Here is a 26,274-nt window from a genome sequence, read left to right as displayed (position 1 = left end):
CCTTGATGCACAGTATTTTTCTTTAGAAAGCTTCTGGAGAGCTTGCCATACACTCACCAGTCACTGGGACATCCCTTTTTGAACAAGTGTGGTAGATATGAAGGCTGCGCACAACTTTCCGTTGTTTTCGATTTCCTCTGCAGTATCGCTATTTATCGTAGGTGGGGAATTTTCCAACTTTAGGAACAACCGTTGAAGTAGGTTGTGGTTACTGAAACCGCTCCTTTCGTTGGTTCCTATCATCAGTTTGACATTCAGAATGTTGTGAGTTCATTTTTCACTCAGCTTGTAACCCCTGCTAATGCTCCTTCCTAAGTTCTTCCACAAAACTGTGAATTACTGATGAGCCTATATCCATGAAAATTTATATGCAACGAATGGTCCACTAGGGGGATTTTTCTCGGTAGGTACTTTCAGATTCTGTGGGTAACAGCTAAAACAACTTTGTCCGCACATGACTTGCTACATAATCTCCACTTTTAAATCAAGCACTGCACAAACAGGACGTGATGAATTGACAGACGTCAGTGGACCGGTTTTTTCCCTAATTTGTAACAATCACTCTGATGGGCCTGCATATACTCATTGTTTCGTTGGAACGGAAAAATGAATAATCATAAAGTTAACTTGGCGCTAAGTTACAACAACCAGTACAGCGTTCAAGATTCCAAAGTGGTAAGTCCCATCCTCTATAGAGGGTTCTGAGTGTACTTCATCCTTGGAAAGAACGATAGGCACTTAGAAGTGCCTGACTGTCCTTATCTCGTGGTATGCGCTTTGATCAGACACATGGTTATATAGTGGTTTTGATGCACCTTTTGCCCACAACCCCCAAATTTTTCTCTCAGTATGAGTGATTTTTTTCTGGAAATTCAAATACAAAATACATCACTGATGAGAAGGTAAAGAATCGAGCCAAACATGATAGACCACAAGCCTCACACCACTAGTGCAAACGAGAAAATTGCTTGAACGTAAACTTAACACCTCCTCGGTTTTCCAACAACTTATTCACTCCGCACAAAAAAAAACTTGTTTTGTGACCCTTCGAGTGCGAAATTCAAGCAGTGTAGAAATATCAGCCAGTTACGGTTTCCTCGCATTAGTAATATAGTCACAGTCTTTAAGATCCTATATTATTCGCATCTTTTTGATTTCCGGCTCATTTTTAACTCAAGATGTATGCCGCGCTGAGGAAAATCAGAAAAATTATGAAATAATAATTGACTATTTCTAGAGACAGTGCCAGCAGCCAAGTAATCAGCCCATTAGGTTACTGCTTTCGGAATTTCTGTTCAGTCGTATGGCTAATGTATCGCATTTCCATTTACATTCATTTAGACTTAATCAAAGAAGCGTATCTCCGTTTAGAACATGCGTGTTAGTGTACTTGAGATACACGAATGACTGTGTAATAAGGCATCTTATGAGTAGTACATTACAAAGATAACAGATCATCTAGTTTCATCAAAAACCAAGGCAACAGGGGCTTTTGTCTCTGTACATAGCTAAAACTCCCTACGAGCGNTGCCATCAATACATCCTGAACCCAAGAGATGTGTTCTCATATATAAACGCTGTTTATGTGTTTTAATTAGCTGAACGGTGAGCGCTTTACCATGTGGATCAGCAAGCTAGAAAACCCTCACAACATGAACTACATCGGCTTCAGTATGTTGCGTGGACTCCATCGTTTTGAATTGATTTCATATTACTGATATCTTCTTAGCAGTGTGGGAATTTTGTGAACTGTCTGTTACGCTTAAACAGCGGACATATGGGGAGGTTCAATCACTAAAGTTAGTCTGCTGTTTTGTTGTTACAGGACCAACGACATGATCTGAGAGACCATGTCTTATGACCATGATGAGTGTACTTGTCGTGAGACTTGATTCCACCAATCCTGATGCCCGTTAATTCAATTCGAATGTATTCTGTCGTACAATCATGACGCAAACAAGAAGCAAGAAATCCACAACTTCGATTTTTAGTAACCTGGAAGATGACAGTTCAGAAAGTTATGGAGATGGACTACGTTTCCTCAAATCAAACATGGTTAAAGCTCAACGAAAGCTAGGTAAGCTTTTGGAAATACTTAACAGCTGTAAATTCGCTGAGGAAATAATAATTACGAAGGAGTTGATCAAATCCGATGTTCTCTTCCGCGAAATGTATTTCAAACCGATTTTCTTGAATTCAGTCCAGTGAAGAACAAATATTCTGATACAGTCGGATATTGTCTCTGACAATCACATTTATGAATTGAAGTGAACACGAAGAGGTGACATTTATCCATTGTAACCAAATGAAAAATCTTAATAAACTCAATAAAATATTTAGTATAACGGAAGTTCTTAATGATAGAATATGCTTTGTCGGCAAACCTCATCCATCCGTGTTCAGTGGCGCTTGACACGTTCAAGGAATAAGTTTATTGTAATGGTAGACTTGAGTGGATTGTAATCACACATGCACATGCTGAAAACTGTTTCCTGTTAACCTCTAAATGCACTAAGTGTACACTACTCAATGCTCTGGTTGCTTACAGGGAACTGGTTGATTAGCCGGTACCTACTCGAGATGTTTAATTGAATGTAGTTCAGAGGCAAATAGATGTACCCCATGTTTCAATGAATTTACTAACTGGATGAGTTATCTACACTCTAAAATAGTCGATTATTCTCAAAGATTTCGTTCTTTTGTAAGGCAATGCACTCATAGAAAGAGGCATGTGGCAGATAGTCTCGTATTTTAATGGACGATTCTTGATTGTGGAGCGTATGGCTGCAGTGCGTGTACAAATTTACAAGCGGACACACTGTAGTCTCTTCTGCAATCCGCCGTTAGGACACATGACATACCCAGTGGTATGCTTCGTTTCAAGGAAGCGAGTTCATATGTAAGTTTCAATGTAAGGGTTTTATTTTCCTCGACTTGATGCACACTAAGCAGGCTTCATTAGATACAGTACAATTTTGGTGTTCCGAATGTCTGCACTTTAAAAATAGTTTTCTGATTTTGGAGCAAACCAGATTATTCAAATAATCCAATGCACCTAATTCCAACAGTTTTATTCACCAGTGACTTCCAATTTTTATTATTACTCATTATTATTATTACTTCTCAGAAAGCTCGCCTCCTCCTGGTAGTGAAGAAGATGAGTTGACGGCAGACTTGCTTGTCCCGTACACTGCAGTTGTGGACCGACAAAAGCAGCAATCGAAACGATATGTCTTAAGAACCCCTGATGACCTATCGACTCCTCAAAAGGTAAACCTAGGTTTTTCAGCCTGTCCTTCGTGTGGATTGGAAATTTTCAGTACGTCATAATTTTAGCGGGTTAGCTGCAGAACAAAGCAGCTACAACTGAGTTCCGCCATTATTGCAGAGTATCTGTTATATCAGTTCTTGTTTGTCAGTCGAGGCAGCAACTCATGACTAGTCCATATTCCAAGGACATCAGCCTGCAGAACTCGTAACCGCTTTGCCAGATTATATCTAACTTGATATTCCGGTTTCACTGATGGATGTTGGGTTGGAAATCACTTGATCAAGGTCCTATAATTGCCCTTGTTTTACTAGATACATTTGCATATTTTTCTGGTAAAATGCTTTACACTTTGGGTCTCTGCGAGTTCTTGTTGGGCGTCTTCAATCGCCTATATAACACGTACTGACGACTATTAAACAGTTTATTAAGTTACTCTGTGCTAGATAAAATGATTCCACAATAAAAAGACGTCCAGATCAATCATGGCAAAGCGAAAACTCTCACACCCACAAAAGCCTTTTGAGATAAGAGATGTAAAAAGGATTTTCCTAATCCTGTCTAAAAATCCTGCAGTGCCCCCTAGTGTTTTTCACACATTTGGGGGCGTACTTTTCTATCCAGGAAACATTTTCGCGTTCCGGGATAACGCTTCTCAGAGGAGACTGAGAATTCTGATTGGGCTTCAGTGGGAAACAAATGTCATATGGTCACAAAAACCTTTTGCCTTAAGGGCTTTACTCCTATTGCAGAAATTTTAGTATTTCACCTCTTTCACTGGGCTGAAATGAGAAAAATCAGTGAAGGCAGCTATATGTTTCATCAAGTAGACTCGACTATGTCGTTTGTTAGGCTTATGCACTTGTACTCCGTATAATTGTTCGTACATGAATGAAGTGTTTTTAATTGCTTTGAGCGTTCTTGACTCCGTCCAACTTTTCAAAACTTGTCTTCGCTGAAAGCAGCAAAGGGGCAGCTATGTCATAGTTTATTTTCGGTTTGCGATATTGGCCCGGTCATTTTGCTTCGTTTACGCTTGTGATTTACCTAGTCTACATTTTTAGGAAAGGATCTTGACAGCGCCGGCCGAAAAAGAGACCAAAAACAGCCTCAGTCACCGCGCTGGTATTGTGTCACCCGCCGCTCATTCGGAAGCTATGAGTACTTTGGAAAACACCTTTATCTTCCAAGAGGGTGATGATGGAAGGTTGAGAGACTACTCTTTGCTGTCTCTCGCTGAATGTGATGACTCAACACAAGCAGCACCGACCCCAATGATGCTTACAGAAGGTGAGTGGGTTCCACATCTGTCTTTGTTTGATCGTTGTGTTCACATGTGTTCACATGAAGTAGTTACAGCGAACGTGAGCATCGCTTACTCGATAGGTGAGCGAAAACTTTGAGGGTTTTTGACCGCGTGCGCGACTGAAAGTTGTTTTACGGGATTTGTCTAAGCCGGCCGCTTCGTTGATAGCAGGGTTGGAGTAGGCAATGCGTCTTTATCTATATGCATCTTGAGCATACCTCCAAGGTTATCTGTTTTCTGACTAGTGAGGATACATCAGTATTTTATAAGAACGTCACATGGCCTAAATTTCATCTCTACATTACCGGCTGATCATCATCATATTTAAACGAACGATTTGTTAGTTTCTAATCTCTGCATGACCTCTGTAGCGTCCACCCGTTCCTTCATGACATTACATTGAGACCTAGCTCACAGGATGATATATTCTGATAACTGTCCGGCTTATTTAGATATGTACTGGGGATTCCTCTCAACAACGATGAACTAGATGGCCGGGTTGTCAAAGTGGACTGCATGCATCTGAATGTTTACACTCATTGCACGATTATTATTTGAACGTTAGTCATTAACCAGTAAAGTGAGTCTATTTATCTTAAGGTTGGTGTTAGCTCCGTGAGTGGCAAAAATAAAGTGCGATGGTTTCTGGTTTCTCAACAAGAATGTAAGGCGGTTAGCCATTCGGTCGAGATTGTCTCGCAAAATAATGGTGCTCATAAAAACACGCCAACGATGTGACCCTGTCAATTGTTGAAGTTCAAACTCATCCGCTTATTCATGCTTCTGAGTGCAGACAATTCCCTCGTCGTATGTTGTCGCATATAATCCTGAAACAACAGAAGTTGCGTGCTTTTGTTGTCGCCGTCGTGTCCACTCAACTTGTACTCTACAGTCTGTATTCCAAGTCTTCACAAATCGCAACCCTCATCACGAACTCTGTCACACACATTAGATCATCTAGGTTGCCAAGACCTATTTTGTACTCTACAGTCTGTATTCCAAGTCTTCACAAATCGCAACCCTCATCACGAACTCTGTCACACACATTAGATCATCTAGGTTGCCAAGACCTATTTTGTACTCTACAGTCTGTATTCCAAGTCTTCACAAATCGCAACCCTCATCACGAACTCTGTCACACACATTAGATCATCTAGGTTGCCAAGACCTATTTTGTACTCTACAGTCTGTATTCCAAGTCTTCACAAATCGCAACCCTCATCACGAACTCTGTCACACACATTAGATCATCTAGGTTGCCAAGACCTATTTTGTACTCTACAGTCTGTATTCCAAGTCTTCACAAATCGCAACCCTCATCACGAACTCTGTCACACACATTAGATCATCTAGGTTGCCAAGACCTATTTTGTACTCTACAGTCTGTATTCCAAGTCTTCACAAATCGCAACCCTCATCACGAACTCTGTCACACACATTAGATCATCTAGGTTGCCAAGACCTATTTTGTACTCTACAGTCTGTATTCCAAGTCTTCACAAATCGCAACCCTCATCACGAACTCTGTCACACACATTAGATCATCTAGGTTGCCAAGACCTATTTTGTACTCTACAGTCTGTATTCCAAGTCTTCACAAATCGCAACCCTCATCACGAACTCTGTCACACACATTAGATCATCTAGGTTGCCAAGACCTATTTTGTACTCTACAGTCTGTATTCCAAGTCTTCACAAATCGCAACCCTCATCACGAACTCTGTCACACACATTAGATCATCTAGGTTGCCAAGACCTATTTTGTACTCTACAGTCTGTATTCCAAGTCTTCACAAATCGCAACCCTCATCACGAACTCTGTCACACACATTAGATCATCTAGGTTGCCAAGACCTATTTTGTACTCTACAGTCTGTATTCCAAGTCTTCACAAATCGCAACCCTCATCACGAACTCTGTCACACACATTAGATCATCTAGGTTGCCAAGACCTATTTTGTACTCTACAGTCTGTATTCCAAGTCTTCACAAATCGCAACCCTCATCACGAACTCTGTCACACACATTAGATCATCTAGGTTGCCAAGACCTATTTTGTACTCTACAGTCTGTATTCCAAGTCTTCACAAATCGCAACCCTCATCACGAACTCTGTCACACACATTAGATCATCTAGGTTGCCAAGACCTATTTTGTACTCTACAGTCTGTATTCCAAGTCTTCACAAATCGCAACCCTCATCACGAACTCTGTCACACACATTAGATCATCTAGGTTGCCAAGACCTATTTTGTACTCTACAGTCTGTATTCCAAGTCTTCACAAATCGCAACCCTCATCACGAACTCTGTCACACACATTAGATCATCTAGGTTGCCAAGACCTATTTTGTACTCTACAGTCTGTATTCCAAGTCTTCACATGAAGTAGTTACAGCGAACGTGAGCATCGCTTACTCGATAGGTGAGCGAAAACTTTGAGGGTTTTTGACCGCGTGCGCGACTGAAAGTTGTTTTACGGGATTTGTCTAAGCCGGCCGCTTCGTTGATAGCAGGGTTGGAGTAGGCAATGCGTCTTTATCTATATGCATCTTGAGCATACCTCCAAGGTTATCTGTTTTCTGACTAGTGAGGATACATCAGTATTTTATAAGAACGTCACATGGCCTAAATTTCATCTCTACATTACCGGCTGATCATCATCATATTTAAACGAACGATTTGTTAGTTTCTAATCTCTGCATGACCTCTGTAGCGTCCACCCGTTCCTTCATGACATTACATTGAGACCTAGCTCACAGGATGATATATTCTGATAACTGTCCGGCTTATTTAGATATGTACTGGGGATTCCTCTCAACAACGATGAACTAGATGGCCGGGTTGTCAAAGTGGACTGCATGCATCTGAATGTTTACACTCATTGCACGATTATTATTTGAACGTTAGTCATTAACCAGTAAAGTGAGTCTATTTATCTTAAGGTTGGTGTTAGCTCCGTGAGTGGCAAAAATAAAGTGCGATGGTTTCTGGTTTCTCAACAAGAATGTAAGGCGGTTAGCCATTCGGTCGAGATTGTCTCGCAAAATAATGGTGCTCATAAAAACACGCCAACGATGTGACCCTGTCAATTGTTGAAGTTCAAACTCATCCGCTTATTCATGCTTCTGAGTGCAGACAATTCCCTCGTCGTATGTTGTCGCATATAATCCTGAAACAACAGAAGTTGCGTGCTTTTGTTGTCGCCGTCGTGTCCACTCAACTTGTACTCTACAGTCTGTATTCCAAGTCTTCACAACAACCAACCCTCATCACGAACTCTGTCACACACATTAGATCATCTAGGTTGCCAAGACCTATTTTGTACTCTACAGTCTGTATTCTCTTCACAAACAAATCGCAACCCTCATCACGAACTCTGTCACACACATTAGATCATCTAGGTTGCCAAGACCTATCTTGTACTCTACAGTCTGTATTCCAAGTCTTCACAAATCGCAACCCTCATCACGAACTCTGTCACACACATTAGATCATCTAGGTTGCCAAGACCTATTTCATCTAAAATGGAGAAGTGGATTCCTTTTTTTGCTCCAACAATCTCTAAAACAGTGCATAACTTTCACGTAGGAATACACCACACTGCATTTTCTACTCCAAAATTGATTGGCTTTAATGTGGTGACAGTGCTCGTGCGATTTGGAATATACGGTCGGCCCACATCCGAGATAGACTAACGTGAACTGCTGGATGCTCATGTGTACTTAGTAAATTGCGGGGCCGAGAGTAATGCTATTTGCAGATTTTGACACGGTCGGCCCACATCCGAGATAGACTAACATGAACTGCTGGATGCTCATGTGTGCTTAGTAAATTGCGGGGCCAAGAGTAATGCTATTTGCAGATTTTTATATCGACGTGAGTCTGACGGATTAAGGTGAGTATGGCGAGTAGTAAAAACGCAAATTAGACTTGGGAATGCTGTTAACGGACCGTTAGGGTTGAAGATAACTAACATGTAAAACAAAGTCATTTGTTGGTAAATCTTCGACTTTTTCAGCCCAACGGGAATGGCATCTAGGCTGTCACCTACCGCGTTTCTGTCATCCAGCTGCTTGGATGATCTTCTTTGAGTGCATGCTGCTATTCTATGTTAGAACAATGTAAGAGCCTACGACCGTTGAGCCGCAATGGAGTTAGCATTACAGCGGTAGATCAGAAATTCACGCCGTTAGTAATTCACACTTGTAATCGCGTCGGAATTTTTTACGGAATCCTACTGCCTAAAAACATTAGCCCAATATCTTGATGTAAGCCATGAGCTCTGTACGCCAACGCTTTATTCACGGAGTTCAGTTTTATCGATGACATGGTTGGCAGTGTAACATCAGAAATAGACTAGCTGTTAATTCTTGTATCGGTTTAAGACAGATGATCAACTACTAACAATTCCTAACGTCGCTGACAGAGAAGATTTCCAGAGCTTGCTGAATACATTTTTTGTGTTTAGTTTTCGCCGAAAGCCATCTAGAATGAGTTTTACAACGAAAATATTCCTGTGGGTCACCACTGAGGGCACAACAGCGCAATCATTCGGATCTACTTGACTATTGAAATACCTGTAGGTATTCTCAATAGCAGCCCGACTGACAAGCTATGGAATTTGTTAGGCTGTTGAAACGATTCACAGCTAATGCCCATTATTGGTATATATTGTTTGTTTGTCATAAAGATTAAACTGTTTTCACCGATTTCCCACTATTACCATTTCGACGTCAAATAAAGCATTCATATCTAATGGCTTTAGGGTAGTCGAGTGCTAGCACTTATTGTAGATGTCGACAAAAGTGCTGTGATTGGTTGTTTACTTTGCCAGACTGCTTTTAGCTAAGGTTCAACTCTCCTTAGGCGTGACTCCATGGAAGACTTTAGTTGAAAGCAAAAACGCACAACAACCTAGTGTAACTGGAGAGCTACGTAGCCTCGAAATGTGCTCTCCCATTGCACGCATCCGCTTTGTCGGTGTATGAAAAGAGTTTACATAATAAGATAACTATCGTATACTTTTGAACTTTTGAGTACCTAGTTTAAGTTTCTTCCACGCTGTGAAACAATGTGTTTCGTATTGATGCTCACGGTCCATTTGGAATCTTTGTCCATCTGTAACGGCGACAACTATACCACCATGAACCTGGTAAGCGACGAACCGTAGGCTGGAACCGAACACCTCACTTTTACTTTCGATTTTGACGGCCACACAATCAAGCTGTCTTTTCCTGGTTTGTGACAGATATGCCTGCGGACGCTTTTTCAGCTGGCTTCATTGTTTTGTCAGTTGATGAGTTAGCCGAGGTGGACAGAACATCAGCCCGGGAAATGAACTCTACCAAACAGAAAATTCATGCAACTAGGGAATGCGGTAAATCCGCTGATCTACAAGAAAGTACGTTTCATTTTGTGTATAGGATACAGATCACCACCATATATTGATATGTTTTTTGGTTTCAGTTAAGGGGGGACTCTTTGGTAAATAGGTGTACCAAACGACACTTTTGTGTATATCTGAATCCTGCTTAGGCAAAAGACGTCAATTTGTTAAACGACTGAGTTTGATCGGCTCAGTCGTTTCGTAAAGACCATTATGAAGGAATGTTTGGTTTGATAATCCCTGAATGCAATTAATAAAGGTTTGGTACTTCTCAATCCCTCTGCGTTCGTAGTAAAAAGTGCGGAATAAGGCGTTGTTGCTTTCAAGTAGGTAAATGTTTTGACGAATCTTATTGCGTGGGCCCAATCAAGAAAGAACTGTTCCTTATTCCTCATGCGCTCCGATGTGGTTCACAGCCACGAACAAGGGGATTTTTTAACGATCCGGTTACTTCCACTTGGTGAGCCTATTCTGAGTGAAACGCGTAGTGTACTCGTCTTCCGGACTAAACAGCACCCTGTCTCTACCACAACTTTCTGTGCTGCATTTCATAGGATGAGCTGTCGTGGATAACAAGTACAACAATGTGGATTTATTACATGTTTATGTTGACTGCTCACCTTCTGTACTCTTACATCAACAGTTCCCGAAATTCCCTCGTCTGTGTCTGAGGTGGAAGAATGCCTGGAACAGGAACAGACATGTTCTGTTGCGGTTTCCAAATGCTCAAACAGCTCAAAAGAACCGAAATGTGATCCATATAGTGACGATCTCCCAAGAGCAGTTTCATCTACCGATCCTTCAACCATGGCTGGTGAAGTAGATGCGGTTGGTCAATCTGATTCAAGGTCACAACAAGCGAACGAGGAATACTGTGACGATTTTGAGTCAGAGGATGAAGAGGCAGCTTCGGTTGTGAAATCACCAGGAACGAAAACCTCGATCATGCATGAGTGCGAAGTTGGGAGTTCCTCAAAAAGGACTGCAAAATGTAAGATCGTCTTGTTTGTTTTATTTTTAACTCAGCATCATGAGTGCATTTGAAAACACTTATTGATCCTTCATATATGGAAAACATCCTCCAAAACGACCAGTCCGTTTCTCGCTGATCCTCTAGGTAAACTCCACTACTTATGCCCCTCTGAGACGAGAGCACCTCGCACTTTAAGTCTGTCACCATAATGGTTTCTTTCAGAGAGAGGCAACTGTAGACTGTAGAAGTCAGAAAGTGTTTAAGAGACTACGTATATTTTGTCATCTGTCTTTAGGAAAGCCTCGTCAGCTGGCCGACCGAATTCCGTCTCTACCAGGTGATGGACTCTCTATAGAATGATAGTCATGATTTTTAAGGTAAGCGCTTTACTGTTGGCTACATGTGGGGATTATTGTACTACCAGTGAAGCTTAAACTCATTCTACAAGAGCCAGCAGAAAATTGATGCGACCGAACAAGTGATTACTGTAAGGAGCTGATTGACGTGGAGGAATGATGAAAATTTTAAGAAAAGCCATTACTAGCAAACTCAATTGCGCCGGTCATTGCCGCTTGGATGAGGACCCGGAGACAGGCCACATCAATGGTCTTGGGACATTGTCAAACATGGCTTAGTAGCGCCTTCGAGGGCACTCGTGCATTCGACTTGTTGAGTTCAATGCATAGCTCCCTCTCCAACCTCCCCCTTAAAAGTTCACTGACAGACCTGTACTGACGCACCAATTATCAAGAAGACTCGATAAACAGGGAATACAAGGCTGTTTTCAGTCCAAATGGAAATAGATTGATGCAAATTTAGACAAACCGGCGAGTATATTGTGAGCTGTAGGACAGCAGTCCTGCTGAGGTCAAGCACACAAGTACAGAAAAACATTCTTTCAAACCCATAGGTTCCACTAGATTATGTTGCCTCTATTGTAAAAAACCGACTGGTTTGGACATTACGGGAACCCACACTGGCTACGCTGTACAGGAATCTCTTTTAAACATATAAATTTCGGGAAAAAATAAACTACATTTGGTTCATAAAGACCTGCACAAGGCTACCCAAAGCATGGAGAATATGTATAAGGTACAAGGAACTTTCCCGCCGTGGGTGTTTTACCACCGTCAAGCTGTGTGCGATGCTCGAAAACACACGGAAATGTCATCAGGATAACAAGAGTGCAAATAACTACTGGCTTTTGTGTACTTCTTGGGCGGTTTATAACACAGTTGATTTGATGGTAGTAACCGAGAGAGGTCATTTAAACACACAAAGGTAACATTTCGCTGCTCGAAAGTAATTATCCTGAAAATGTTCATTTTGGAAAAGATGAAGAGCAGGAGCTCAGTGTTGACGGCAACATAATCAGAGGTCTTTTCGGGTTTGCAATTTTTGCCGACCAGTTAAGTCGTAGTCCCAATCGTTTTTGCGCACACACGTTTGCATGGCTGGGTAGATATCGCCTCGACAACAAGGACTAACCGAGTTCCCGCATACCTCAAGCGATTTACCAAGCCGAGCTGCACCACGTTAGAAGCTTCGGTAGTACGATGGTTTGACTGGAACAAGTCAGTAGGTGAACTGAATTCGGCATAGTAACTACAAAAATATTGCGCAATGTTCGTAGACTCCATGAGAAAACCATTTTTGTTTGACTGACTGATGATGCCTTGCATGATTATTCAAAAACCTGCTGGTAAACCATGAGAACTTGTTATTTAGTAACATGCACAGGACACGTTTGCGATTGAAAGGCTACCAGTAAATTCGCTGCGCAAGCCGTTTAAAAGACATATTCGGCGCCTCTGTGAAACCATTCACTCACTCGATAGATCAATAAATCAATAAATCATGAATTCCAGTTGCTACAGTTTTCATTGCCGGAAGGTGGGAGAATGTGGGACATACAGCCAAACCTTGGAAACCATTCGATCAACAGGGTCACACAGATATGAAACTGCCAGTTCCCAACGTACATAAATCTCGATCTGAGCGTTACTGATTTCTTACACAAATTGGACTGGGTATCCGTTTCAGACAACTACGTACGCTGCTTACAGCTTATCGACTGAGAAAACTCCCATTACCATATAGTTTAGTTTTTAGAGAAAAATCTCTTGAAATTGATGTACTCTCCTTTCCTGGTCTGTTCTCTAACGTTTGTCATCGTTTCCCCATTCATTTGACGAGTTAAAGATCAATGCAGCTTCTTTGGCTTCGTGGTCCTAGAGAGCGCTTGCTGTTCGCATGGCTTGAGTAATTTTTTTGAAGGTTTTATTATCCCTGAGTTTAGTTGAGGTGAAGACGATCATGCCATTGATGTAGTCTATCAATGGTAGACTCTCCCAGGACCTAATTTAGTTGGTTTTCTTCAAGCTTGTCCATGAATATCAGCCAGAAATGGGCCAAGTCAAGACACCTCGGTAACACCATCTTTCTGTCCATTAGTCTGGTTACTGGACTGGAAAAATTGTATTATGCGTGCTCAGGGTCATATCGCCGTTTCCGTTGGTCATAAGCATTCCATCGTTTCACAAAGCGGTACTTTGGTTGTCCTTTTGCATTCAACTCTAAATCGTTTTAGGAAAGTCTAAAGAGCTTTAGAGACCATGTTTGATAGTCGCATACCTCCCTGGCTTTGGATTTTCGGAGGTAACGATTGGTAAGCGATTAGCAGGAGATTTTCTCGTGCCTGGTTTCGGTCCCCTCTGTAGCTTATTTTTATGCAGATTCGGCATGCAGTAGAGCCATGGAATGGCAGTTCCATTGGGATACAATAGTTCAAATTTCACCCGTGAACCACTTATTTCTGCTTTAGACTTTGCGATGTCCTGGATGCTGATTTCTAAACTTGTGTTGTCATATTTCTTTCCGTATTCATTGTGCGGAACTTTGAACAATCAGTCGGGATTCTCGTCATTTTTGCAATTTTAATAAATTATACTCATCGTTACGATCCATGTATGTTTTCCGGGCTCGCGTAAAGAGCTATTCTGATACTCTTTACGCAACCCGCTGCATAAAGGCAGCCTTTTATTTTAGCCGGTATGATGTCCGACATATTGTAGTATGTTCTCTTGACAGAACACACTACTCAAATGGATTTTAAAAGGACTTCGACAGTCCATTACCAATTTTCAAGTACTTGGAGATTGTGCTTACTTGACAAGCTCGAAGGACTGAGAAACTGGTAGTATGCTACTGAAGATTTTTTCGGCAGGCTTATAATTAGTGTGTTGTGTCAAGAAGATAGATGTATTCCCAGTCTTTAGAACATCTTCGTAATTTATAGATATTCCTTCGTGCCTGTCGTCGTGAATCTTACCTCAACTTACAAAACTTTGCAACGCAATGTGACTGAAGTAAATTTGAGGCGTTTGATTTTTCACCTCACTTAATAATACCGGACCAGAAACCTGACTATCAATACTTTAAACTGGATTCTAACTGGATCTGCCCACAGGTACAACGGAACAGAAGAAATTTGGGCCCAGTGATGGCACCTTTAAGTTCTGTTCGGAATGTTTTGACATCACAGTGGTTGAGCTTTCTACTAGTCTCGTAACGCATAGTTACTCTTACAAGTTTCTATACACCATTCACTGATTTAGGATGATTTATGGAGACAGACGAAGTCCACTGGGTAAATTTGATGAAATACGGTATTTCTAGTTGATAAGTATTTCTCTTTATCACTATGATCTCTGGTAATCGAAATGTCAGACACTTAGCAGTATTTAGACAGACTCATGATTTTTATACGAAGTCACTGTGCAAACCGTGGGTAACCAAAACATGCCAAAGGCTAGCCGAATACACTCATTTGTGTATCGATTTTGTTTTGACGAAAAAACCATTGGGAACCCAGCTAAAGCTCCCGTTTATGATTCTATTTACATGTAACCAGCGATTTGATTCCGCATCCAGATGCCGCTTCAGGGTTTATCGTTCGGTTATATGTGCACTCTGTCAGGAGTGTAACGGGTTTATCAAACTACTTGAAACATCGAGTACACAAGCCGCCATAGGTGGTTTCTGTGCTAATTCTCTAGGAGCGACAGTGAAGTAAACCAGGGAAAGAATATTTTTTTGAACTGAGTTAGTGCACCACAATGCGCATTCAACCTGAAGGAAGTTTTTGATGTGCAGAAGCCAGCGGTATCGGTTTCAGAAAGCCTAACAATATTATGTTTACGTAAGCAACATCATACATTTAACTTATCTCGAAGGTGCTGAGAAACCAGTGACATTCAGTTCGTTATGACCACCTGTAACGGTGACATATTGCATCGGCGGTTTCTTCACTTGGCTGTGTAGTTTAATTACAAACACTGCATCATCTCATGAATGTGCGCTGACGAACGTTGCGAGGAATATTTTAGACTAGGCATAAAAATATGAACCATCTTACTTCCAGCTGCACTGGCGTTCGAATCTGCAGAAGTAACTGACGTGTTTTTCGAAGGATAACTTTAGCTCTAACAAAACGCTAATTTTGTGTTGGTGACATATCACTTAATTAGAAATGTGGGGGAGCTCTACTTATTTCTACTTAACAGTGTTTTTATCATATACTATCCGGTTACCGGACATTTTGTGCCAATGTTTGCGAATGGTTAAGTTTGTTGAGACAACTGAGTCGACGTCGTCGTAAGTTTCAAATCGTTCTAAGGTGCGAATTCATACTTACAATACTTGTTAGTTTGTGTCTGGAGGATTAGGTACCTCGGAATGATTGTGGTAAGTTAGCACTAAGTCCCTTTCCCTTCTTTACAATAAGGATTTCAAATAAATCATGGTTGTATGGCAGTGAAGCATCGGTGTTGAACATTAATGTCATGCTGTCGATGGTGATGATGATGACGATGATGATGGAAGCGCAAACTGTCAGCTTTTTATTCATTGCAGACAAGAAAGACCGTGTCCGAGCCACAACCACCACACAGAGGTCCAATCAAACAGCAGAACATAAAGCTTCCAGGTCAAACTCCGCCGCAAGCAAGTAAGCAGCTAGTTATCCTAAAGTGTACACACTCAATAAAATCGTTCTTCGCAATATTTTTCATTGTGCGTTCCTGGGTTCACCTTATTGAGTGAATCAGGCAAGCCTCTTCTACGCCCACTCTGTTTTCAGCTTGCCATGTTCATTTGGAATTTTGTACTTTATTAACTATTAATCCCGTTACATCTGATGCACATCGCCGTCATAGATGGTGAGTACAGAACTGTGGCATACATCGACTGGCTTGAATTATCTAACTGCGTCGTGCCAGGAAGAAATATCGAAACTTTCCATGTAGAGGACCCGTGTGTACTTCTGCTGACCAGCATGCTGTAAAGTGTTGTGAATAGGATCAGCTGCAACTCTATGGACGTGATGGCATGGTAGAAATGTAATAGCCCCGCATACAGCCCACCTGGACGACAACTAAGGCAGAACAAGTCTTTTCATCTCTAAATCCGAATCCCATACGGTACTACTACGTTGTCTAGAGTTGTTTTCCATCGACCATTGTTAAGGCAGCACATATCAGGCACCAAAACCAAACTCGTGCACGCACATCAGATTCGTCAAGGAAGTGGGTGACCTACGTATATGGTACAACTTTTGTAAACATAGTTTTAAATGAACTAAAAATTCGCGTACATAATCCCAGGACCGTTGTGCCTGAATTTTCGCTGGATTGTTCGTGACCCATGTGACCTACTAGTGTGTTCTGCCGGACTCCACGTCAACAATGCAAAACTGCTGCACATATCTGTCGTCATCAGGTGGTCTTTAATAGGGTATGGAATCATTGTTTTTTTTCGATGTCACTTTTGGAAGAAGCCGCAAAATTGTGAGAGCTGGTCGAAATTCAGACATCTAGGGGGTAAACATACCTACTGGTTGAGTGCTGAAAACGGTGTGAACAATGCTTACGTTAGGTTGCTGAAGCAGAACGACATCGGATTAAGTGACGTCTCGACTGTATAACTGGAGGACGCGTAATACCAGGCGCAATGCCGACGCCATGATCAGCAGACCGTTGTGACTGTATGGCATGATATTCAGCTTTTAGCCGAATGGGTGCAGTTAAGAGCCCCCAAAAAAGATCAAGCTTCAGTACACTCCCTCACTTCAAGTACTGGATGAACTTTCAACCGCCCCCCCCCTCGTCAGGTTTCATACCCGATTTCACGAGTTCGAAAATTTCCACATTTCAGCGCGTTGTCGAAGAGAGGTCCTGGTTGATCTGTCCGAGTATGCAAACAATCAGCAGCATAAAATCCAGTAAATTCCGAACTTGTAGCAACAACATATCTCTGTTTAGGCAATTGCATGGGTCCACTTTGTTTTACTAAAAAATCATGTGAATCATTGGGTCCCTCAAAAGAGCAGACCCTAAAACCACCAACACTTTAAAAGAAAATAGGGTTCAAAATCAGCAGCACAGAGAAATATGGCTAACACATTTTTCTGTTTTTAAAGTGAATGTTTTCTGTCCAAATCTATATAAAAGTTTTAAACAGCTGCACAGTCTTTCCTCTTTGCTTGCACTGTGTTCTGGTGAGACAAGATTTGTCAGTAAGCTACCTAATCTGAATAAAATGGAACCGTCAATTTCACTCGGACGATTTTCGCAGGTCACCAGAAAATGACAAACATGCTAGTGCTAAATATGCACGCAGGTCGGTTGAAGTTCAGACCTCCTGGACCGGAGATATCCTTCCTACATACCAACCGTCAGTGCCCGCTCAACGCCAGCTGTGGAATGAACCCCAGAATTTTCCGTCCGTTATTCACTACACAGCTCCTGAACCATGGCCAATCTTTGACAAAGGAGCAATACAATGTAAGTGTTTGCTTTTGAAACAGAAGAGTTTTCAGCAACCTTGTGATTACTTTCCTTTGTAAAAATTTAATGCGATATCTCGAATATCGTACCAACTGAAACATGAGGTGGCCTGTATGCAGCACATTCATTTGAAGACCATCATAATCGAAAGATTCACTTGAGTCTCCCGAGAAAACCAGATTGATTTGCAAATGAGTGTATTTGTCGGAAAGAAAATTAATTATGATCAGTTGTTTAAAATCTTGTCCACATTAGGTCTTCATGAATTCGTGAAATACAGTAGTTTCCCGGCAGAAGATCATTCCCAGAGGATGAATGACCTAACTTTAACTGGGGGATTCTCTTTCGGGCAAGTGAATTCCACGATGATTGAACTAAGAAACGATAATAATAATAATAATAATAATAGTACGATAGTAATGCTGCAAAGCTAGAGGAGTAGAAGCTTGACGTTTTTTTATGATGCCTACAATAAGATGAAGGATGCGCATAAGGGTTGCCTGTATTGCTTACAGATATAGTCACTGTAGTAGAAGGTTAAATTAATCCGTTAGCGAACCAGCACCTTATAGTTGCTCACAGAAGTCAATTCAGTGAGTTGCATATGAGCCCAAGCTTCCGGTGTAAATATTTTCGGTCTCTCAAACCTCAGTGGCCTGAAAATGTTTGCATAGCACTTACACCAGAAGAAAAGTTCATCATGCTGACAGAACAGAAGTGCTTGGGTCATACACTGGTTGGGTACATTAAACTGTATCAGCCTCCAGACACTGGGGCTGGTGCATTCACTTCAAACCTGACTCTAAGTCACATGGTCCGTCCCCAAAGCACAATGTACAGGTCCGGTCATGTCGTTGCCATCATCTCTGAAAGCCAAATTAATCGGTGCACATGTTTTGTTTTCCAGGAATGTCGTTTTGAAAGAGGTCCTTCAAAAAAATGCCCCTTCCGATAGGACCCCAGCCGCTGATATGAGCTTTAGGATACCAAGTGAAAGTGGTCTCTTATGAAAAATGTTGTCTGCTGTTCAGCGACGGACAACTCCACTATCAGAGCTGCGTTGAGTTTACTCGATCATATTAGATGGTGTGGCGAAATCGAGCGATACTCGAGCGTCGGGCCTGAATAGTAGACAAAATGATTCCGAATTTTACAGTACTATTTACACAGACGAAAATATACAATAAACCTCAACTGTCTGTTTTCGTTGGGTCAACAAGTGCTCGAGTCTGCCACAGACCGGCGGAGCGCAGCGTCAAAGTCCACACACCAGAAAACAGCGAGCGGAATTTTGGCTCGTTTTCTCTTCCGAGATCAGTCCTTTGATTCTAATTAAAGGTGCGAACACAAGGGAATCACAACACGGCAAGCCAGAGCAAGCTCAGCTCACGGAGCATGAACGCGGACGGGTTAGCAGATGTAGTGATACTAACATATGCCAACATGCAAGTTTCTGACGCGGTGCCTGTAACCAAGTGAATGGCGAATACGGATACCATGACGGAGTAAAGCAGGTGATCAACCAGCACATAGGTGAAGTGAGACAATGGCGTTGTTACCACGCTTTCGAGTTAGATACAATAAGTGGGCTTCTAAAAGGACATCAACTTCAAGATCAGTCAGCCAGAGTGAAGTGGTCTTAGCTGAGGTCCGCTCTTATTTTTGCCAAGGATTAGTGTATTCGGATCTCATGTGGCCCGACTTCAATGACTGCTTCCACTTGGTCTTTCCTTTGCTTGGTTTGAGACATTACAAGCGACATTTTCCAACCTTTGACGGAACTATTCATACTGTCAGTAAAATTGGTTGTTTGTTCGTGTTAATAAAAGTCAAGCCGGTTTGAAGATCCCTGCGATGTTTGTAGAGCTCCTGTTTAGCTCACTGTCTTTTGAACAGTCTTCCTGACTTGGTGCTCTATTGTACCCAGTTTAACTCAAGAGGGAAGAACACTGGACTCGGATTTATCTGTCATCAGAGCTTATCAGCGATCTGTCGCCACCTGGAAATAGTGAATGTATTCAGTTTCGAGTAATGTTCCTGAATATCACAAGACGTAGTTTCTAATACTTACCAAAAGACCTGTCTTCTTCAGTAGCGATGGTAGCGAATCCTATTTGTCTGTTGTTTTTCTCATGGAGGGTGTTATCCGCTGGTAGCTGACCCGCAGTCTTTGATAATAAGTACTCCTGTGATAAAAATGGACTGTGTTCAGATAAGAGAAACCACTCCAAAGAAGATCCTACAGACGTTCAACGGGACTTGTGATACACAGTTTGAGGAAGCTGGCTAAAAGGACGGGCTTAACAACCAGGATTGGTGCAGTGTGTCTTTCGAAGTTTACATGGCACTTGACAATTTCCACAACCATGATCTGTCACAGCAAATTCCTCATAAAACTTATTGCTCGGTGACAGTAAATCGTAGCTTACTGAATATGTCAGTCAGTTGGTTAGACTTCAAAATGGTGTCTTTTTTTATCATCATGTATCTACAATCCTCTTCTGTTTCGCAGTTGATCAATTTTTATTTCATTAATTTGATTTGCACTTGTAGCATTAGGTGGATACAACCCGTGTCTAACCGCTCTGGACAACATTTTACGTCAGCAATTGCACATTACGCGTGAATTCATGTCGTCTCAGCATCAGTTACACAGAGCACTGAGCACAACAATCAGTCGTTGCTTTACTACCGAATATCCCACATGGACGAATACGATGCAGGTCGGTTTCTTTTCTTATGCAGTGCGCAAATGGTCAATATTATCCGTTTGTGTTCGTGTTGAAAGACTCATAATTTTTGGCGTACATTGACTGGTAATATCCAGAACAGGTAGTCAATAGAGCGAACGTTTACACAAACTATCTTGAGACGAGTTGCATATACCCATGTACGTAACAAATGGCAAAGTATAGATAGCTCAGTAGACATAATACTTCACAAGACAACCGAAGCCCCTCCATCCTTCTCACTCTCGAGACCAGTCAAAACATGGCCATGTAATGTATTCTCAATGACTGAAGGATGGCTGGTGTTATATTCTGTCTAATTGCAAGTCACTCACATTACCGCTGCTCGTGTGATTCGCACTACTGATGATTCCGAGTAAGGATGAAACAGCTGTGTGGAGCGTCTCTGATTTTCGTCACAGACTGACTTCACCTACAGGACCAAGTCAGTAAAAACAAGCCTAATTTGATGTCCAATCAGAACAAAGCTTCTGCAGGTTCAGAATTGCATCTTCTTCAATACTTTGTGATAAGGTAATCCCGGTTGAACCAATCCTAAATTGATATACCTGTGAATTACTTCACTATCGGTAACAGATTGGATAACTGTTGCACTGCTATCGGTTTGTTATTCGCTGTACCTATCAATCACGTGCTGGAGCTCGCAACTAAGAGGCATACGAATATACAGAAATCCATGAACACCGTGTGGTAGAAACAGATGACTATGCACACTCACCTACGGTGGAATTTCGTATTAAGAAGGATCAAGGACATTGAAACTGGGAAAACAGTGACACACTCGCAAATACTATGAGGGGCAAACCACAGGCCAGTATATCAAAACCTAATTCCCGGAAGCAGGTCATCGTCTGTAGAAAAAGGATCCTTACAAAGCATACATTTTGGTTCAGCTGTAGCTCGTCTGGGTTAATTTCGGACACCTCTCTGTTCCTGAGGGAGTCGCAGAGGGTTGGTACAATTGGAGCTTGTCACACGTCGAATTGTGGGTTCCAGCTGCTTCGACTTTATCGCTTTATCGCAAACGCTACAGGTTTTTTGGTAGTCCTAGTTTGATAGTCTCCCGGTCAAGCGATAAAAACTATTAACTGTTCGGACCTAACGTTGGAACACAATTTTTAGGTCGCTTTTGCTGCAATACGTTTTCTATATAACTAGGATAAATAGACGGAGCAGAAAAGTAGTCTGTACGAACTTTACGACTCAGAGAGAACGACGGCGTGGCCTTCACTTTTCTGTACTGACACAGTTACACTGGCCTCCAGAATGTAGATCTTTATTCATTACTCTGCAGCAAGAAGTCATCCTGTTTCATGAGGACAATTTTAAAATCGAACCTTATGGTTTGTTTGGCACATTCTTCTACCAGCAAGTTGCGTTTAGACTGACTAACAATTTGAACACCTGTCGCAGGTATTTTAGGAACTTTCCCAGAATACTTTTCATCACGTTCGGGGGAGTTATAAATGTGGAAATTTGAGGACTCACCTTAACAGAGGCCACTAAATTGCGCTTTGCTGAACAACCGTTTCGGATAGTTTACCAAATAGTGAGGGGCAATCTGAACCTTTTCAAACCTTTGTTTTCATCGAACATAGTATGATCTATCACAACGGCAGCTGCTGTAGCTTTGGCTTACAGCTTTGTCATGGACGACGCTATGGTCCTGTAATAATCGCTAAGAATTAACATGGATTTTTCTTATTTACTTTGCCATGCTTCTGTGCATGTCGCACTTGGCCACAGGTATTTTATCAATTTCTCTGACCATCACATTGTGACTTTTTTGGTTGCCTACCCACAAGTTCCTTGCAAATGGAGAGATATCACGTCTGTCAGCTTCGTCCACTAAACAGAATGAATGGAATCAGCACTTCAAATTATCCTAAATAGTAATACTATTCCCATTAGAAGAGAAACTATTTATCAAGCAAGTAAGTTTAGCTGTCCGCCCTTGAGCTACAGTAGGTTTACGAATATTTACAAATGAAAGCGAAGGAATGAAGTCTGTAAAACCTGAACTGCACCGAATACTGTCGGTTTCAAGTTAATATCGTGAACTAGAATCTCATACACCATTCGTGGATCAGCTCACTAACCATCACTTTGAAAACGCCTTGCAACCGATGGGACGCAGTTGAGTTTCAGCTTGTGCCGCATCCGTTCATTTACTGGTCACGTGAATGAACTGGATTTTGCTAAGGAGTCTTTTTAAGACCGTAACGTGCACTCAGAACAACCAGTCCGTTTTCCAGCAAATCTTGTTCGCTTTTGACAGTAGTTCTTCATAAGCATGTGGCTTGGTGTGTTATGATAAATGTCACATCAAAAACGCTTTGATATTCGCTGTTAGGTTTCCCCTTACAAGGAAGTATTTTATTAAGACAGTGCTGAGGTATGCCTGTGCTTCTCATGGGGCATATATACCTAGGCTGATGGAGAGTACTGAAATTGTTTGTTAGTGACAAATCTCAACGTCCATTTACAGTAGTCGCATTGCATCCGAATATTAGTCTGCACTGATGTACAAGACTCCACAAATTTTCAAAAAGATGAAAATGGTCAGTGACCGGACTGTGACTAAATTTCTGGGTACATCATTTTACATTATTACCACTCAGTAGCCAATCGGTGCGACAAAAGCTTCATGCGCCGAACATATGGAGGGTGCTTGATTGCTAAACTATTTTTGACACTTATCTTGGCAGAGGCACACACCCAATATACGTGACCCGAGGGGTTGTAGCTGGTTGTACACATGCATACATGTGATTCATTTCATTTACATGCGGACTGATATCGTCTTTCATCCGTCTCCCATTGTCTATACGTTTGAAGTTGCCCATGGTGACTGAGTGGGGCTCGTGCAGCCGATGCTTTCATTTGCACTGTCTTGGTAGTAAATATTCTAGCCCTCCTGTCCAGGTGCCTGGCGCAATAATGGTGTGCCTCGGATATCCTTCCCATGTTATCCGGTCATACAGGAACAAATACACTTGTCAGCTATCAGGAAAGAAACAAGGAGTGGTGTGGGACAAAATGTGAGACAGGCAAACCACGTTTTAGGATCTCTACGTCAGTCAGTCCTCTAACTAAGTTTTCTTGCGCTAGAATCAGCGGCACAATAAACCCAGTAGCAAAATCGGACCGTGAGACATTCTAAAGCGTACTGATTCAACCAAACAGAGTGAGATGGTTCAACCCATCTGCTCTAACAATAGAGGTTAAAAACACAAACGGAAATGGTGCTTTTCTGAACTCCTGTGTGTGTGTTGGTAAGGAAGAGTGTATTAAAATAAACTCACTCCTGTAGTACCATTTCGGTCAGAATTATTGTGACTTATGTTTCTTTATCATCCACTCATCATGTGCAGATGTTTGAACTACTATTTCTAATGATATTTTTCAGTGCAGTGGTCGCTGTATTTCATATGAGCTCACAAAGTTGAAGTTATCGAATAAAAATTCCGTTTGGTGGTCAATTTTTTATAGTTTAAACTTGCATTTTGGGCAGGACTGGTATCACATTTATGTACCTCCTTTTGTACTGTATTTATTCTCGAAAGTACAAGATCGCGTGCGATTTGATGGGGGAGTATTTCACTTTACTGCGTGTTTTGAATTGTGATAATCGTTTTCGTGTTTTGTTTTAGATCCTGACATCTGAGCGACCTCGATAACACTTATGGTGGAGGCCAGTTCTCGCAGGACAACCAGTTGACGTCAGCCAAGTTTCTTCTCATACGACCACTATGGCCAGCATATGAGAAGATTCTTAACAAAACTCGTGAATGTTTCAAAGTTTGAATCCTAATAGCACTGCATATGAGAAGTGATGTAACAAAATGCGTAGTAAAAGTTCTGTCTCTGTGCCCACTGAAATGGTCTTGAACTTAATCATCAAAAAGGCCGTCTGAGAAATCGAATGTATTGGAAAACAATAGGTTTCAGTTTTCTCTTTTAGTGGCACACAGAGGCATCCTATACAAGAGAGGTGCACGTATTCCTCAACAGCGAATTTAAGCTGATTTCAGGTGTATACCCCACCGAAGATTAGCATCGACTTTGTAACCCCAGTTAATATGCTTTCATGATTTCGTCTGTAAAATAATCCCATTATAGGATCCGGAGGGTTATGGATCTCACAGGACGATTGCGACTATTGAATCATACGCAGTTTGCAGCCAGTAGTCAATAGGAGCAGACGGACGTGGGCAGCAGATGATATATTGAGGACTGAGAGGAACTGGTTCTACAGATAAACGGATTAGTAAGCATCATGAATTCAGAAAACGTACAATCAACAATGACGCAATCAGCAGGAGCGGGAAGTAGTCACTGACGCAGCACGGATTTCTATAGGGGCAACAGCAAGTAAGTACCAAACAATGTGCAGACATACATATAGGGCAGTCTGACAGTGTTAATTGGCCGTAACGGCGCAGGAGTCAGTACGTTCGGGATGTGAGGGATTGTCCTTCGGTCGGCGTCGACGCAGCCGTTCGTGTCGCGCGACAGTTCAGATTGCGCGGTTTCGTCCGTTTAAAACAAAGCTCAGCAAGGGTTATCTGGCAGGCCCGATACATGGGTAGTACAAGATAATCAGTGCCATAGGCGTCAGGCTGGTGTGGTCGGCAGCGCGTTCGCCTGCCGTCCGGGGGATCCGGGTTCCATACCCGGTCAGCTGCCTTTCCGTCGGAGTGGGCGCTCAAAAAATAGGTGCAATCGAGGCGAACTTCCAGGCAATGACAGACGGGCAACAAATATTGACATCGCTTACTGAGGGATAAGCAGACCTTAAGTAGGAACAAAGCGGGTGGGAAACGAGCAGCAAGAAAACGAAACGGTGTCATGATAAACAGGTGTAAGTCATGTTACTCATGAGTAGTCAGAAAACAAGGGAAGTTACCCTTGTTCACCGTTGATTCGCAGGGGGAGTCAACACTTCCCGAGCCACTGTTTTGCGCGGGCATTGAACCTGCAGACTCATAAGCTGCTCTGTCTCTACGATGACTTTCTTTCTGTATGGAGAACGCCCAGCCGTATTCGTGCTGAAGACATTGGCACCATGCCCTTATTTTACGTTTTACGAGTGCAGTTGGTTCGTTCATATGGTAGGAATGGCAGCATTTGGTAGCACAGTGGCCGCAACCATGAACGGCGGCGACAACTGGACGAAAAGGCGCATCTGACGGCGGTTCGCCCTCGCAAAACCCAGCATCTGTTATGCACAGTTGCCGGTACTTGTCCAAAGCCCACGCGGTCATATCTTTCTTGGTAATATTTGATGATAAGTGCGGTGAAGTGTCTCCTTGGTGGCAGAGCCGGGCAGATGAATCCAATGGTGTAGTGTGGAGAGGCTATAAGTGACAGTATTCTTTGTTTCGTGGGAGTTTCGAGCCGGATATCCACTTCAAACAGGAATTCGTCAGTCGGTATGCCCCACTGAACCTCAAGTGTCCTACGCCACGAATCAGGTTGCAGATCTGCACGATCGTCGACGGTGATTTTAGCCAAAAGGTTAGGTTCGTTCGTCGACCATTCCGTCAGTGGGAATCCACGGGCTTCCAGGGCTACCTTCAACTTGAAGGTGATGGTCGCAAGACGTTCCGAAGAAGTGGCACTAAGTGGCAAATCGTCCACATAAAATTCCCGTTCGGCTGCTGATGACTTGTCGTGGCTCGACGTACTAGCATGGCGCTTGATGGTATGCCTCAGGGCGAAACTGGCGCAGATGGGAGACG

At 42.2% G+C, this 26,274-nt stretch overlaps 2 protein-coding genes across 2 annotated transcripts in view; one reads left to right on the top strand and one right to left on the bottom strand.

Moving 5' to 3' along the window:
- Positions 1-23,376, bottom strand: part of T265_12019 (hypothetical protein) — a gene marked incomplete at both ends in the record, with an annotated part of 33,499 nt that extends 10,123 nt beyond the window's left edge. Inside the window, 2 exons of the mRNA XM_009178907.1 lie at positions 19,852-19,966; positions 23,317-23,376. Of these exons, the coding sequence (XP_009177171.1) occupies positions 19,852-19,966; positions 23,317-23,376 (175 nt within the window). The remainder of the gene's footprint in view (positions 1-19,851; positions 19,967-23,316) is intronic.
- Positions 1,825-24,402, top strand: T265_12018 (hypothetical protein; the record flags this gene model as incomplete). Its single annotated transcript, XM_009178906.1, has 9 exons — positions 1,825-2,077; positions 3,128-3,270; positions 4,333-4,558; positions 9,825-9,977; positions 10,606-10,953; positions 15,850-15,943; positions 17,569-17,777; positions 20,334-20,503; positions 24,184-24,402. The coding sequence occupies 9 exons, from the start codon at positions 1,948-1,950 to the stop codon at positions 24,208-24,210; spliced, it is 1,500 nt and encodes a 499-aa protein (XP_009177170.1).
- Between the last annotated feature and the right edge of the window lie 1,872 nt (positions 24,403-26,274).

This window comes from Opisthorchis viverrini (assembly GCF_000715545.1).
Source record: "Opisthorchis viverrini unplaced genomic scaffold opera_v5_708, whole genome shotgun sequence".
NCBI classification, from domain to species: domain Eukaryota; kingdom Metazoa; phylum Platyhelminthes; class Trematoda; order Opisthorchiida; family Opisthorchiidae; genus Opisthorchis; species Opisthorchis viverrini.
This window is presented reverse-complemented; position numbering and strand designations above follow the sequence as displayed.